Raw genomic sequence first — 15,371 nt, forward strand, 5'->3', positions numbered from 1 at the left:
AACAGGCAAGAGAGGTGACCCAACTCCTCTGCTTGGTACATATGGTCAGAAAGGGCCTGTGGGAGATCCAGGATTGCCAGGTACCTCTGTTTGATGGAAGACAAAATTGGACTTAAAAATTAATTTTCTCTAAGTTGTGTTAGAGGGAGCTCTGCTCCCTGTGCATTTTGAGCCATTCTGTAGCAATTGCCTTTTTTTTTCCTTTAAGGACTTAGTGGATTTCCAGGGGAAAAGGGTTTACCAGGTATCCAAGGACAGCCTGGAAGACCAGGATCTAAGGGTGACCCAGGATATCCAGGGCCACCTGGATTACCAGGTAATGCCAAAGTTCAAAAAATAGTGCCATAGAATAGCTCAAAAGATATATGGAACAGGAGAAGGCACTTGAGCCATCTCAGTGAGGAGGCTGGAGAAATCAGAGCTCATACAAAAGGGGGCACTGAAAATTATTTCTGTACCTATAGCAGCAATTGTCTGCTCACTCTCAGACAGCAAGACCCTTCCATTCTCCCTGCATCCCCAAACACGTGCAGGTACTGCTGTTAACACAGCTGTGTGCTGCAAAGCATGGGGAAAAAATCAACAGTTTAATAGGATTACATATTCACAGGGGTTTCTTTCACTCTCAGGAGCAACAGGTCCTCAAGGATTGCCAGGAGAACCTGGAGAAAAAGGGAAACCTGGAATTTTGGGACCTCCAGGATTGCAAGGGTTACCTGGATCTCAAGGTAGAAAAGGTAAGAATATAAGAATAAAAGAAAAGGTAAAAAGAATATACAGTGCCATTCTATTGGTAATGTGACAGTACCAGACATAAATACTTTTTCAGTAGTGAAAATGGAAAAGGCCTAACTGTGACTGTGATTTAGACTCTGTGGTCTTTTAAACTGCTTAGACTTAGGCCAGTTCCCATTACCTTTGATAAGTAACTAAGTAGAAATGCTACTTTGGAAAATTGGGCTACAATCTAAAATGAGTAAGGGGGAAGGTAGAAACAGAGTCTGGCTTAGCTGATTGTAACCAAGAGCAGGACTTCAGGAAAGAAAAAGGAGTTTGCAGTAATTCAGTTGTTTCACTTTCACTTCAGTTATACTGTGTTCTACATTTTCACCATGGAGTGCCACTGTTACTCTGTAAACCCAGCAGGCTGCTATGACAGCTTTGTTTTTCAAATTTGTTTTAACAAATTGTGATAACTTGAGTTGCATTTTATTGTTGGTTTTCTTGTTGCTTGTCTGATTTTGGAGTATTTAGCATCAAAGTGTTTCCTCCAAATCCTAATTTACACTTCTTGCAATGGTTGTTGTGCTTAGATTGAATGTCAATTCATCTATACAACTGTTTTTGTTGGGGAATGTTATTAACTTTTACTATGCTTAGAACTGAAATTGTAAGTTATTAATACTCCCTAAAGAAAGTTATCAGCTCTGTATCCTGTGTCTGTTATAGTGTGCCTCATAACCAGTTCCCAAACAGGAAGAAGATTAGTGACCCATATGCAGAAACCACAGTAAAGTAACACTTGGGGCTACAGAAAATGGTTAGAGAGGACAATAGATCCACTTTTTCAAATTCAGCTTAAGGCCAAATTGAGAAGTTTCTTATAAATTACTGAAAATTCAAATGAAAAATGGAAACAATTTATGATTGTTTGCAGTAAATAAGCAGTGCTGATTTAAACTGTCATGACAGATTCCCTGCTGGTACATAATGTGCAAGAGAACATTTCAGTGTTGCAAGCAATATTTGCTGTAACAAAGGCAGAGATCTGCAGTGGCAGGGATGTCTGAAAGGGGTCAGAAAAGAAAAAAAAAAAGCATTCTTCTGCTGCAAACTTTTTCATAATTGATGGGCTCTTTCCTTCTTGCCATAAGACACCTCTTACTATATTGTGCAGAAGTTATCCCAAGTCCTGCACAGGAACATGACATTAACACATGTCCTGCAGAGGGGAAGGTTCAATCCCAAATGACAATTCATTAGAGAGTGAGTTGCCTGCTAAGCTGAGGATTCTATGTATTGCCAGCATAGCTGAAAAGAAGGTTAATACCTTTTAAACTACACCCAGTAATGAAAACTGACTGGTATTTGTATTCCAGTTCAACTGGATGTATAGATCTTGGTTGGTGCTGTTTTCAACAAGTGCTGGTGCAAGCATTAGAAATGAAGTGGATAATTCATGGCTAAGTATATGGTCTTGTTAGTCTCATTAGTTCTCAGTTTCATTAAAGGTCTTGTGCCTGAACTTACAGATTTTAAAAAACTTCTAAATTAAAAAAAAAAAATAAACATCATCTATTAAAGCATAACCCCATTTTCTTTATTACTGTTGTTTTACTAGTTAAGGGCTAAGCCTGGCAAGCTTTACTTGTGTGAGTAATCCTTGATGGAGCAAGTAATACTCAGACCATCACCAGGAGGACTTGTGTGAATAGGAGCTGAATTGGGCTGTACAACACAGAAACAGTGGTTCATGCTCAGGTCAGCCAATTCAGCTGTACCTAGAAATATGGGACCATAGCAATCCAAAAATCTAGAAGTACAAGTGCTGATATTATAATGGATTGTTGGCAAATGTGTCAGAAATTCCCTGGAAAGCAAGTAAAACCAAGCCATCAATCTTGCCAGAATGAGCCACAGATCAAAAAAAGTTTTAAGTGGTGACCTGGGGGCCAAAATTAGTTAGGAGCTCTTAATAATTTTAAAATACCCCTGCTAAATTCCCCAAAAGCAACTCTTACATAAATTTTAAAATGGGATCATGTCCAAAGCACAGGAAGGCTACAGAAAGCAGGAATGAAAGTTAGAATGTCATGAAAAGTTAAAGAACAGTTAATTAAGGTCATAGAAGATATTACAGGTCAGATTACTAGTATCCCATGTTATAAAGTGGATTACACAGAGAATATATTATCAATGTTTTGCAGGTTTTCAAAAATTTTTCTGGATTTAAAATTTTTCCAGACTGGTGTTTGCTACACACTGGATTTATTTTTTGCAATTCATCCTTTGTTAATTTTTAACTAAAATGATTCTACAGTTTCTGAGAACAAAGCTATATTATTATAATTTTTGGCGTGCCTGCTAGAGAACTCTAGGGTTTTTTTATTTTTCATTCTCAGATAACCCATCTTTGAACTAGGGACACTTAAATTTGGCAGGTGAAGCAGTTGATGAAAGGTATTTGTGTTGCTGTTCCTACAGCAATTTGTCCTTGCCAAATTCGACCAGTTTACAAACTTTAAAAAATATATCCATTCTTATGTGCTTAAGTAGAGCAATAAATTGTCCCAAGATGCCTGCTCTGGATACATGGCAGAGTGGTGAGCTGCAGGACATGCTGGGATGAGCACAGGCACCCAACAGAGAACCCACATCTTCTGTGGCAGGAAGGAGCCAGAGGAAAGGAGACACACACACAGATAATTCAGACTTCTGGGAGAAAACCACTGCAAGTGCACTGGGAATCCTGCAGGGCAGGGAGAGGAATTGATGGGGAAGGAAAGGAGGCAGAGATGAGCAGCAGAAGTGGAACAGGGACAGGAGCAGGCACTGACAGTATCATTCAGCTCCTTGATGATCAGCATCCCTCTCTGAACCAAGAGGCATCCCAATTCTGTTCCTGTCTCTGAAACCTCTTTGAAACCTGTCACAAATGACCCATCAGTTTTGCCAGACCAGTTGCTATCACCAGGTGACAGACTGCTGTCTGCACTGAGGAAATGTTTGTTCTCACATTTCATCTATACAACCAAGGAACTAAAAAGCACTGATGACATGGAGATATTTTATACCCTCAATTGCAAACAACAAACACAACCTTAGATTAAAAATGGATTAAAAAGTGCCATCTATTGTTTCATTTATTACCTTTTAGCAATTTTCAAAAAAGCACAAGTAATAAAGCAAAAGCTATGTCTGACTACCACAAACACTCAGCCAGTGCTACTAGTGAACATCACTAGTGACAGAGCTGCTCTATATACTACCATGTGTCACACCAGAGGTTTCAATTATAGATTTGCTGTTTCAAAGATTTTGTGCTGTTCAGATCAAAGAGCTTTTGTAATAGAGCGATGCAAAAAAGCATAGTTTCCTGTGTGAAATCTGCAGGACCAGAGAAAAGAAGCCAGGTGGAAATTTAGCCTCTTTTTGCTGCTAGATAAATTGCACTTCTATTTTGAACAGAAGCTGTAAAGAAGTTCCAGCTTTACAGCTATCTTAGGTAGTGTCTGCACCCCCATCAGTGACCATGAAGTGGTAGCACAGTGAACTTGGGAGTAGCAACCACATGTTACGGTGGCAGTCCAGTCACAGACAGAAGGGTCTCTATAGATTAGCCCATAATCTGCTAGCTGCAGGATGGAAGTACCTAAAGGATTAAAAGCTGTGCTTTCTGATTGCTTTGATGTGAAACTGTATTATGACTGCAATTTTTAAACTTTTCACATTTGCCTTTCCAAAAAGATTGCACTGCAATGTGATCTCATCTGCAGCTGCCAGCAATCAAATTCAGCAAATACCCCACCTTGAGGCTGTCAGATTAAAAAAAGGCTTGATTTTTAATTGTGACTGTAATGGATTGTTGGTCAGTCATACCTGTGTAACACCTCTCAGGTCTTCCTGGACTGCCTGGACTGGATGGCTTGGATGGACTAAAAGGTCAAAAAGGTTCTGCAGGAGCTCCAGGTAAAGATGAGAAATAACTGGAACAGAAAATCTTCTACATGACTGAATGTGCAAGGATAGATGCATATTATTTTGATGTTTGCCTTGCCCAGAAGATATCATTAAGGCACAGACCAAACTTTCAAACAGAATCTAAAGTATGCTTAATGGCACACCTGCAGTTATTTGTGGGAAAACTTTCAAACTTCCATTACTCACATAGTTTTGTTGGAATGCTTCAAGGCTGTTTGTAAAATTAAAAAGTTCAGTGCAGATGATTCAAAGGAGAGCCAAGTCTCTTTTTCTTAAATATGCAAAAGATAAAACTAACAAATTAAAAGGAGACTTGTGAAATCCCAACTCCATTAAAAGTCCATGGGAGTTGTGCCTCATACTTAAGAGGAATGTGGATTTCACTCATGCTGATGTATTCACAACTTTCAAATGGTGCTTCTGAAGCACTGTTAAAAAACAATGCTTATAATCTATCTAAAGATTGCACATATATGCTGATGGAAAATTAAATTTTGAACCATGCAATCAATTTACATTTCAAGTTACCATAATGACACCATATAAAATAACCCCTGAAGAAGAGCATTTAAGCAAAAAGATTAATTTCTTTGAAAGTGATGAATTAGGGCCAGATTCAACAAAACTCTATCCAGCTTCCAAGAGGGAACCAGAAAAACAGCACTAGGCAACTCTTGCAAGGAAGAACATCTGCAACTGGTATTTCTGTTCTGCACATCTGTATTTGTACTCGCTGTAAGCTGTATGTACATAATTGTTTTCTTATAAAGGTCAGAGTGAGACAGGGCCCCCAGGATACTCAGGAGAAATTGGACCAAAAGGAGACAGAGGTGATCCTGGATGGCCTGGTATTTCTATTCCAGGCCCCCCTGGAGAAAGGGGATTCCCAGGATTTCCAGGTAAGAAAAGGTTTTCTCCAAAGTGCTGCTCTGCAGTGTAGAAATCAACCTCATAGTTAATTTCTTTTCTAAAGGCACTTACTCTGGTTAATATAAACATTACTCAGAAGATTCTTTCCCTAAAACCACTTCTGTTGTAACACGCTGATGTTTCTGTAGAGATACAGAGACTCCTGAGAGTCTCCAGAGAGTTTCTGGTTTATGTTATAGGAAAGAATGAAAATAGAAAATTATGGACTTGAATATACTCAGGGAACTGCTAGTAGGGTTGCCACCTGGGAAGAAATTCCTGAAGAAAAGGAGTGCAGAAGATCTGGCAGTCCCAGAACTAAAGTGAATCTATCAACTGTTCTGATGTAATTGCAAGATAGAACTGCTTCACAAGATTATAGTGGTTGTTTTAGAGCTTGGTGGTATACAAACTGCACAGAAATGGGAAAAAGCAAGTGTTTGAGGAAGGGCCACTGAGAAAGTGAAGAGACTGGAGGGATAGGGGGAATTGCTTTGTCTCCAGAACAGAAGGCCCAGGGGGAGTTTATTGATGTGAGTAAATACCTAAAGGATGGACCTGGAGACAGTTCCTTCATAGCGATATCCAGTGAGAGGACAAGAGGGAATGGGCACAAATTAACATACAGAACATCCTACTTAACTGTAAGGAAAAGTTTTATTTTCCCTGTGAAGGGAATTGAACATGCAAGCAAGTTGCCTGGAGAAGTTATGAAGGGTCTGTCATTGGAGATACTCAAACCCCAGCTGGACAGAACCTGAGGCAACCTGCTCTAACTGATCCTGCTTTGAGGGCAGGGCTGGTCTAGGAAGTCTCCAGAGACCCACTCAAGCCTCAGCAGCTCTGTGATTAGAAGTGACATCAGCTTTACACTGCCAGACCTTGCCACAGTCACATAACATATGGAAGAAAAATAGCAGGAGGTAAAATCTGGTGAGGTGAATTATTCTAAAATGAAGACACAATCATTTTTCTTAGTTTGGTTACTAGTTTGTGGACTAGGGGAGTCAACAGAACTGTGCTGTTGAGGAAAAAAGAGCAGGTTTAATTCTGAGAAGTATTAACACTGTCTAACATGGGATAAGCGAGGTCTTCGATAGTTGTGACCAGCTTTGACAAAAAGGAGAAAACTCACCAGAAAGTAAATGGAAGGATGGGGTGAAAAGCAAGACTGAAGAAACTAGATTTGTTTTTTGGTAGAAAAGAGAAGGCAACAGAATGCAACCCACATGTTAACAAGCTGCAACTGTTCAAAAGTGTTGTGCAGAGAACTCTGCCTGTCACAAGTAAGGGCATAAATGTTTTATTGTGGAAAAATCCACATTAAAGATTGGGGGAAAGAATGCATTTAAGGCTAGTAAATTCATCTTGTTCACTGAGATTTTTAGGAATCAGTGTAAATCCCTTTTGCTAGGAACAATCTGTATATACTTTTCCTGCCCCAGGCAGAATCATTTCATAGCCCCCACTCACCTTACATTGTTATAATTTCTCCCATTGCTGGAGTTCAGGAAAATGTGGCTCTCTGTGGCAATGTGCCAACATGGGATGATGTATTCCTCAGGCTACACATATTTTATGGGAAGAATTAAAAATTCAAAAAGATAATTAATATTTTCACTTTGACAAGATGGCCTTGTTAGCCTGGGGACTGGTATGTTTGGTATACAAGTGTGACCATACATTACCTCCATGACTTCTCATGTCAGCATTCTTTTACTTACTAACTTCTGCCTGTAATCTAAAAAGAATAACCTCAGATTTATTTTTTTTTAATGTGATCCCTTAGGTAGAAGAGGACCTGTTGGACCCACTGGACCTATGGGAAGATCTCCTGATAGTGCCTCCCCTGGTCCTCCGGGTGATCAAGGATTACCTGGTTTAGATGGCATCAGAGGTACTAAAACTAAAAATATCAATTTTTATAATGTAAAAACCCCCTGCGAATACTAGGAATAACAGGGTTACTGTCTGTGAAACAATGTATAGAAGTGCATAGGGAATAAAGAAACCCATCACTACCTCAGTGAACACTAGGTAGGTAGCTGACTAAGGACAAAATGGAGATCTCCACATAAAGCAACACAGTAATAAAGCTTTAAAATATAAATGTAGAGAAACCATGTTTCAATGAATGTATCAGTAACTTGCTGCTTGCAGAGAAGTTATTTAACTTCGGGAACTATTCCTGTTATTGTCTTCCTTGGACAAAGGCTAACACTAGTATTCCCAGAAATATGCAAGGGCTGTCCTACATCCTAGACAAAATTCCTCCAAAAAAAACAAAACGAAAACACTCTAGAGTAAAATAAAAAAAATACCCCACCAGCAGAACATGGCTATTTTTAAATGTTTGTACTTTGTGCATACATTAAGAATAAATTTCTTTTCCATAGGTGATCCTGGGAATCCTGGTCCTCCCGGAGAGACGATCTTTGTGCGAGGAGATCCAGGTGACAGTGGTGTTCGAGGGGCACCAGGTAATCCTGGGCCACGAGGACAGCAGGGAGCCAGAGGCCCTCCAGGGAGCCAAGGAAGAGCTGGCCCAAAGGGTATGGTCAGAGATGTTTTTAAGTTGTGTGTGCACTAATTCCCAGCCCCTGTGACTGAGCCTTGTGCCCAGGGGTGCCCGCTGGAGATGGAGCCGGGCAGAAGGGGTGGAGGCTGGACATTCCACAGCTCTTCCTGCTTACCTACAGACACGATGGGGTAGAAGGTGAGAGTAGAGACAGATTCACATGCACTGCTTCACAACAGCTTGTTGGAAGACACTTCTGCCACTCTGAGAATAAGGCAGTAAAACATTTGAGTTTGCCAGAAAAGCAAACCGTGATCCCCTCTTCAGCAGTCTTGAGAAACTATGGAAAATGCAGATGAGTTTGAACTAACAATCTCTCATCTGCCCCAAAGCAATAGCTTGGAGCTTTCAACAGATTCTTTAGTTTGAAAACAGAAATCTACACTATGACTTCTTAGATACTCTGCTTCTTTCACACCCTGCAGAGAAATCCCATCTAAACCAATCACTTCCAATCTCTACAAAAAGAAAAGTCATAAGTTAGATCCAGAACAGAAAAAGAAGAAGAAATATGTATTTTTTTTCTTTGCCACAGCAGAGTTGAGGATTCCCAAGCATCCAGACTGCATTATATTTTTGTCTGTTTTATTTCCAGGTCCTTTGGGGGTCCATGGCCCACAGGGTCCACCTGGTGCTTTAGGACAACAAGGAGACCAAGGTTTTCCAGGAAGACCTGGTCCCAGAGGTCCCACAGGTACTTATGAACCTGTTGCTTAGTGTCATTCAACTGTAACTGTGATCTTCAATTCATATATAATCATACTAATGTTAACTTGCATGCAAATAATTTAAACAATCTCAGAAAAAAAGACCCCTGCAGTTGCCAACTTAAATGATTTCTCATTTGATTAAAAATTTCTGAACTATTTGTTTCTAATGTCACCTCACGTAAGTGATTTCAGTTCTCATTCCATTCTTTACTCTAATTTACATGCCTGAAACTTGCTTCCACCTGCACCTCAATGGCCACAATCTGCTTTCCATTTTTCAAATCCTTCAGGTTTCATAGGTAAGTTCATGACTTTTGTTTATTGTTCTTTTCATGGGAGCTCCCTCCCTTATATATAGAAACATTCAGCTCTTATTAGAGGGCATCCTTGGTGTGGTTTCTAGGAATAGTAGGTACTGCTAGCAGAATATAGCTCTAATTCATATTTCACATAAACAGCACCAACATCATGAGAATGCTCTGTTGAGAACTCTCGTGCTAGGATGTCAATTAGACTTGTCAAACATTTGTTTCTAGTTCTAATTTGGGTTTTTCTTTTGGTTTTCACACAAAATGCTTTCTAACCAAAATCGTAGCAAAATCTTGAATCCTAACTCTGGATTACTACAAACACTGAACTTTCCATCTGACTAAATGTTGATCCAAAATGCAAACAGGCAAAAGGTGCCAGTAACTTTCAATATATAAAATGTGACTATTCTTTTTTATTATTATGTATTATAACCACTTCAAATGGCTGTTATGTGCTAGCCTTTTTGGCCTGCCTATTGATGGTTTTGCAAAAACAAAATAGGTAAAATACTGCAAAATCTTCCATGTGCTAAGGTGTTTGCACTGAAGCTGGTTAGGTGGACTTTAGGCTTTAACTCAAATCAGTTTGGGGCACATTAAGAAGTTTTATACCAAATATGTGAAATGTAGAATCATTGAATTGTTTAAGTTGGAATAAACCTTCAACATATCAAATCCCACCATTAACCCAGCACTGCCAAGGCCACATCTACACATCTTTTCAATTGCCTCCAGGGTTGGTGACACCACCACTTCCCTGGGCAGCCTGTTCCAGGGCTTGACAGCCCTTCCCATGAGGACATATTTCCTAATACCCAATATAAGTCTCCCTTGATGAAACTTAAGGCCATTTCCTCCTATTACTTGGGAGAAGAGACTCTCTACAAACTCCTTTCAAGTAACTGTGATACAGCAGTAAGGTCTCTCCTGACCTTCCTCCAGACTAAACACCCCCAGTTCCCTCAGCTGCTCCTCACCAGATTTGTGCTCCAGACCCTTCCCAGCTCCACTGCCTCTCTCTGGACACACTCCAACACCTCAGTGTCTTTCTGGTAGTGAGAAGCCCAAACCTGAATACAAATTGAAGAGCAGCCTCACCAGTGCTGAGCACAGGGGAGCAGTCACTGCCTGGTCCTGTTGGCCACAGGGCAGAATGCCACTGACCTTCTTGTCCACCTGGGCAAAGATCACAGACCAGCTAACATACACTTGCTAACACTGGCTTGCCACACTGTTAATACTGTGCTAAAAGACTAAGAGCAAAATTAAAACAGCAGGACTCAGTTATTCAATATTTTAAAATACTTAAAGCATACTCTTGAAAAACCAAATCAGTTAACATTTACATTAACTTTTTGCTCAGGAACTATTAGCCAGTCTGGCAATTCACTTTCCCATTACACATTCCAGGTGACCCTGGTGAGCCAGGGAAAGTGGATGATTCATGCCCTACCATCCCAGGGCCTCCTGGGGAAGCAGGGCAAAGAGGAGAGGATGGCTCTGCAGGATTACCAGGGCCAATAGGCCACCCTGGACCCCAAGGTAAGCTCATGTTTTGAAAGCTTGGATGTTCTTCTCAGCCATTTAGACAACAAGTTGAAAAGGGTCAGAATGTTAGTTACTTCTCTGTGTTTTACCCTCTCTCTTATCCTTAAACACTTACTGACAGTCTCCAGAAGTACATAATGGGCTGGTGAATGCTGAGGATGATGGATAAATGTAGCTGAACCAGGCTGTTTGAACCTGCCTGAACTGCATTGCCATTTCCTAGGCCAGGCAGGGCAAAAGCATAAGACACTGTTGAGAAAAAAGTTCTTTAAGTATTTTTCCTTTTTCCCCACCAAGTTATAAAGCAATGCCTCAAACCAGCCCTCTGGCTTAGACCTATTTGGAGGATGCTTAAAATGTACTTTTGCTTTAAAATCTAGCAAAAGTGAATCCCAAAGCTCTGCTAACCAAAGTCCTAAGAGGACACTGAAGTCAGAGAAGTGGCTACAATAGAGGTCTTTAGAACATGAAAAAGTTACCACCAAAGGAAACTGACCAAAGAGATCTTAAAAAGGAAGTGATGAAAGACGGAAATGTTCTTCTGACAGATAAAAAGAAAACAAGGGTGATGCTGGTACTGGTGATCCCAAAAGAGAGGCCACCTTCACAGAAACACAGCATAGGCTGTATTGCAGTGTCTTCAGTTTAATGGTGGAATCCCTTGTGTGGTTTTAGGTATTTCCTACTTGGGAAACCAAAGTTTGTTGTGTTGGCTGCTCTGGGTCCAGAGAAAAACCCCTGTGATTGTCTCCCAGGAGACTTCCGGCAGCATGAAAGGAAACAATGCAGTTTTCAGTTAATTCTCTAGTTTTAGCTATCTTAGTTGATTTGTCAGCTAAAAGGAGTTTCTGGGGTTACACAGCTGTGTTTCCATTATATACATCATTAAGAGTTTTTTTAAAACCAGGTGATACAGTGATACACATATTTACACTGGTTTTATGAAAGAAATAAAGAAATAGTAATGCTTTTTCCTTCATTAAGATGGGAGAATCCAATTTTTTCCTGGCTTGGAAGGCAAACTAAGTTTTATTGGCAAAAGCAATGGATTTTATTAAAATCCCTCAATGGGCTTAAGCTTTGGAAGAAGAACTCAGCAACCAACCTAGAAAAGCTGTTTTTTGGTTTTTTTTATTGGTTCAGACTTTCTTAGTAAAAAGTAACAAGGGGAAGTTTGAATGCTGTGACACAACCTTGAATTACTCAGCTGCAGGTTAAATAACAAAGTCTGCAAGGAATGAAACATCATTACTGAGAAACAACTGTGGTGGGTGCTAGAGAAACACCCTCAATCTGAAAACTGGTTTTTATCAAAAGGGGAAAACCACTTCTAAGGGCAACAATACCTGATAAGTGTTGCTTTGTTCAATTCAGATTGTTTTGGGTAGCCAGTGAACAGGCCCATCATTATCTGCACACTACACGAGATGCATCATTTACTGTCACACCACACCTTCCCTCCAATGTATAAAGTGCATGGACATGTGAGAAATACAAAAAAGAGAGGCCATCAGGAGCCTAAAAATGTCCAGTTCTGCAGTCCCTCTCTGTTCTCTAAGTACTCCAATACATCCATTACTTCAAAGGGAGTTTACTATGTGTTCTAAGACTTTGCTGAATGGGGTTCTCCAAGCTGACAGCTTGGCTTGCCTCAGGAGGAGTTACAGCTCATTCCATGGTGCAGATCCTCATGGCAGGTCTGCACAAGGCTTGCATGATAATGTTTGTTGGGGAGTGCTTTGATTTCTACTGTAAATCACGCAAGATCTCTAGAGAGGATGGAAAACCTTATCAGGAGCTGCTGTTCCTAACTCATACTTCTGAGCTACTGCTGTGGTCACAGGGTGAATAAGTGGTGAAGAGAATTCCCAGCAGAAGCAGTTCTGCACCTCCCTGTCCTGGTGTCCATTTTGCTGACTGGCCCTTTGTGTTTGGACAAGCAGAACCTTAAATGCAGCCCTATGCAGGAAAAGCACATACTTTGTGTTTATCTAGGCATAAAAGGTGAAGAAGGATCATATGGCCTGCCAGGTAAAGATGGGTTACCTGGGGCACCTGGACCACCAGGTGACCAAGGGAGCCGAGGAGAGCAAGGATATGCTGGGCCACAAGGTAAGAACGAGCATGACTTCGGTGTGGGGGGAGATGGGTGAGATGATGCACGGACTCAGTTTTCTCTCTGCTCCCCCGGTTCCCACACGGATACATCCACCTCTAGCCTGAGATTCCATGACACCTCTTGCCCCTTCTCAGTTCAAGCATTGGCAGTGACACTTGTGAATGATTTCATAACAAGACCCGTTGGAAGAAAATTTATCTCAGCATCCATTGCTAAGCAGAAAGGCAATTAAGCACCCATGCTCACACAGAATATATCAATAGGCATGCACCTCTGAGCCAGAGCTAATGGGGCAACTGTCTGGCAGTAATTAAAGTTGTATTTTACCTGTGACTGCTCTCTAATAAATTAAGGGTTTAATACATATGTGAGCAAGGGGCATTGACTGTTACTGCAAAGATTCAAATTCAGTCCAAACCTTCTGTTCATCCTAGCGAGTAAGTCTGGGAAATCATTGCCCACTTCATTTCCTAATCTATACAGCACAAGACAGAGGCACAATAGAAAAGCCAAATGCCAAGCATTCAGTGGCAATCTAGTTAATTTCTCTCCCAGAAAAAGAATTTCAGAAGTCTGCTTGTATCTTTATTGCCCATGACAGCCTTGAAGTTGTATTATATTCAGTTGGGAACTTATTGAACATTTACACACAGCAGGTATGAACTTTGTATTTTATACAAGTAAATTTCTTTTACCTTTCTCTAAGGTCCACCTGGCCAGACTGGTGTCCCAGGACAACCAGGCCCCCAGATTAGATCTGCAAGTGGATTCTTGCTCGTCCTTCACAGTCAGTCAGACAGAGAACCACTCTGCCCACAGGGGATGCCAAAGTTATGGACTGGCTATAGTCTGCTGTACCTGGAGGGACAAGAGAAAGCCCATAATCAAGATCTTGGTATGTATTGTACATAATTGCTCTCCAGCTAAGGAATAATACGGTGTTATCTACACAAGGAAAGACAAGTCACATGGAGCAAGCTATAAAACTGTCAGCTACTTATTTTCTACACTAATTTATACTGATTATAATGAATTTGGTTATCTTGCCCTATTGTCGCCCATTTAAAATGGCTTTCTGCTGCTCTGCAATTGAATGCAAAAGTGTTTCTAAGTAATTTTGACTTGGAGAGATGAGGGGTTTATTTCGCTTATCCCACCTCATTTTAGGCTGCCTTTGAAGTCACTGGAGAGATTTTCCTAGGTCAGAAATCTTATTTGGCCACTCTGAAATAACTCCCCGGAGGATCTGCTCCTTTTTTACTGTAAACACAGCTTGGGAAAGAGCTGGTTAAGTTGGGTAAATACAGTTGGGCAGTATAAGTAAGCTTTACAAGTAAATTATGCATCATGTGCCCAGCAGAATCCTTTGCTTTTCAGAGTCAGAAGCTAATATTTTTTGGAAAAGCCAAAGCCAAATTCCTTCCAGAGACAGCTGCTTTTGGTGCCTTGGGTCACTTCTTCCCTGTCTTATACAATTCTGACTAAAATTAGATGTATAAATAAGCTGCCTGACTTGCAGCCTGAGGAACTGATTGGTGGCAATTTGCACAGGAAAAGTTTCCTAAATTCTTGTTGACTTGTTATACAAGAGTCAGAGAAGTCTCTGAGGAGGAAAGATCAAGGACCTAATAAGCTGAACAAAAAAAGAAGTGTTTAAAAGAGCAATAAAAAGAACTATTTTTAGAATAGCAGTGATGTTTTAGAATGTTTTCACTATTGTGTGTTTGGCATTTCCCAGGAGAGCCACTTGCTAACAGAATGCCTCATAACAGCAGTGAAAATAAGATTCAAACAAAATCCTCTGTGATTTTGCAGGCATTTTTCCTACTCAGGTTGCTCCAGATCCTTCATTAGTACTGGAATGTAATATTATCAGTGATAAACAAAACTGGCTTCTGTACAGAAATGTCACATGCCTTTAATGAAAGTGTTTGGGTTTGGAGGCATTACAGCAATAACACTTCACACACCAAGTTCAAGGCAGAACTTTGTGCAGTGATTATTGCTAACTCAATAGGCTACCATGAAACTCTTCTAAATTCAGTTCTGGAAGAAGTTCACCACAGAAGTATGCACTGGTCACTTATTGGTTCCCACTGATGTCTGCCTGATGGGAATTTTACAGGATTGGCTCTGCAAAATCTGTCAATCCTTTTATTTCACTTTGGGAGTCTGTGAAGCCTTTCTAGAAGGCAGTAGGATAGCTGCTGGGATTTCAGCTTAATGGACTGCTAGCAGTGGCTTGTCATACTTCACAAAAATGTTTCTATTTATCAGCATTGTCACTTGGTTTCTCACTGCTCCTAATGAGTTTGTAAATAGCTGATCTCCTTTTAAACCAGCCACCACCTCTTGCCTAATTTATTTTTCAGTGTTGGCACAGCTAGGAAATTTGTTATCATAACTGTTTCTCATGGTGACAAACTACAACATCATGTTTAAATATCAGATTGACACAATTAAATATTACTGGTCAAAGGAAGATACATACTGGT

General features: G+C 40.4%; 1 protein-coding gene across 1 annotated transcript in view; it reads left to right on the forward strand.

Annotated features, from left to right (window-relative positions):
• Positions 1–15,371, forward strand: part of COL4A4 (collagen type IV alpha 4 chain) — a 61,518-nt gene that overhangs the window by 44,041 nt on the left and 2,106 nt on the right. The window contains exons 34-45 of the mRNA XM_058031107.1: positions 6–80; positions 209–316; positions 630–737; positions 4,618–4,689; positions 5,472–5,600; positions 7,400–7,507; positions 8,007–8,162; positions 8,784–8,882; positions 9,189–9,197; positions 10,620–10,751; positions 12,753–12,869; positions 13,583–13,771. Of these exons, the coding sequence (XP_057887090.1) occupies positions 6–80; positions 209–316; positions 630–737; positions 4,618–4,689; positions 5,472–5,600; positions 7,400–7,507; positions 8,007–8,162; positions 8,784–8,882; positions 9,189–9,197; positions 10,620–10,751; positions 12,753–12,869; positions 13,583–13,771 (1,302 nt within the window). The remainder of the gene's footprint in view (positions 1–5; positions 81–208; positions 317–629; positions 738–4,617; positions 4,690–5,471; positions 5,601–7,399; positions 7,508–8,006; positions 8,163–8,783; positions 8,883–9,188; positions 9,198–10,619; positions 10,752–12,752; positions 12,870–13,582; positions 13,772–15,371) is intronic.

Source organism: Melospiza georgiana, chromosome 10 (assembly GCF_028018845.1).
Source record: "Melospiza georgiana isolate bMelGeo1 chromosome 10, bMelGeo1.pri, whole genome shotgun sequence".
NCBI classification, from domain to species: Eukaryota; Metazoa; Chordata; class Aves; order Passeriformes; family Passerellidae; genus Melospiza; species Melospiza georgiana.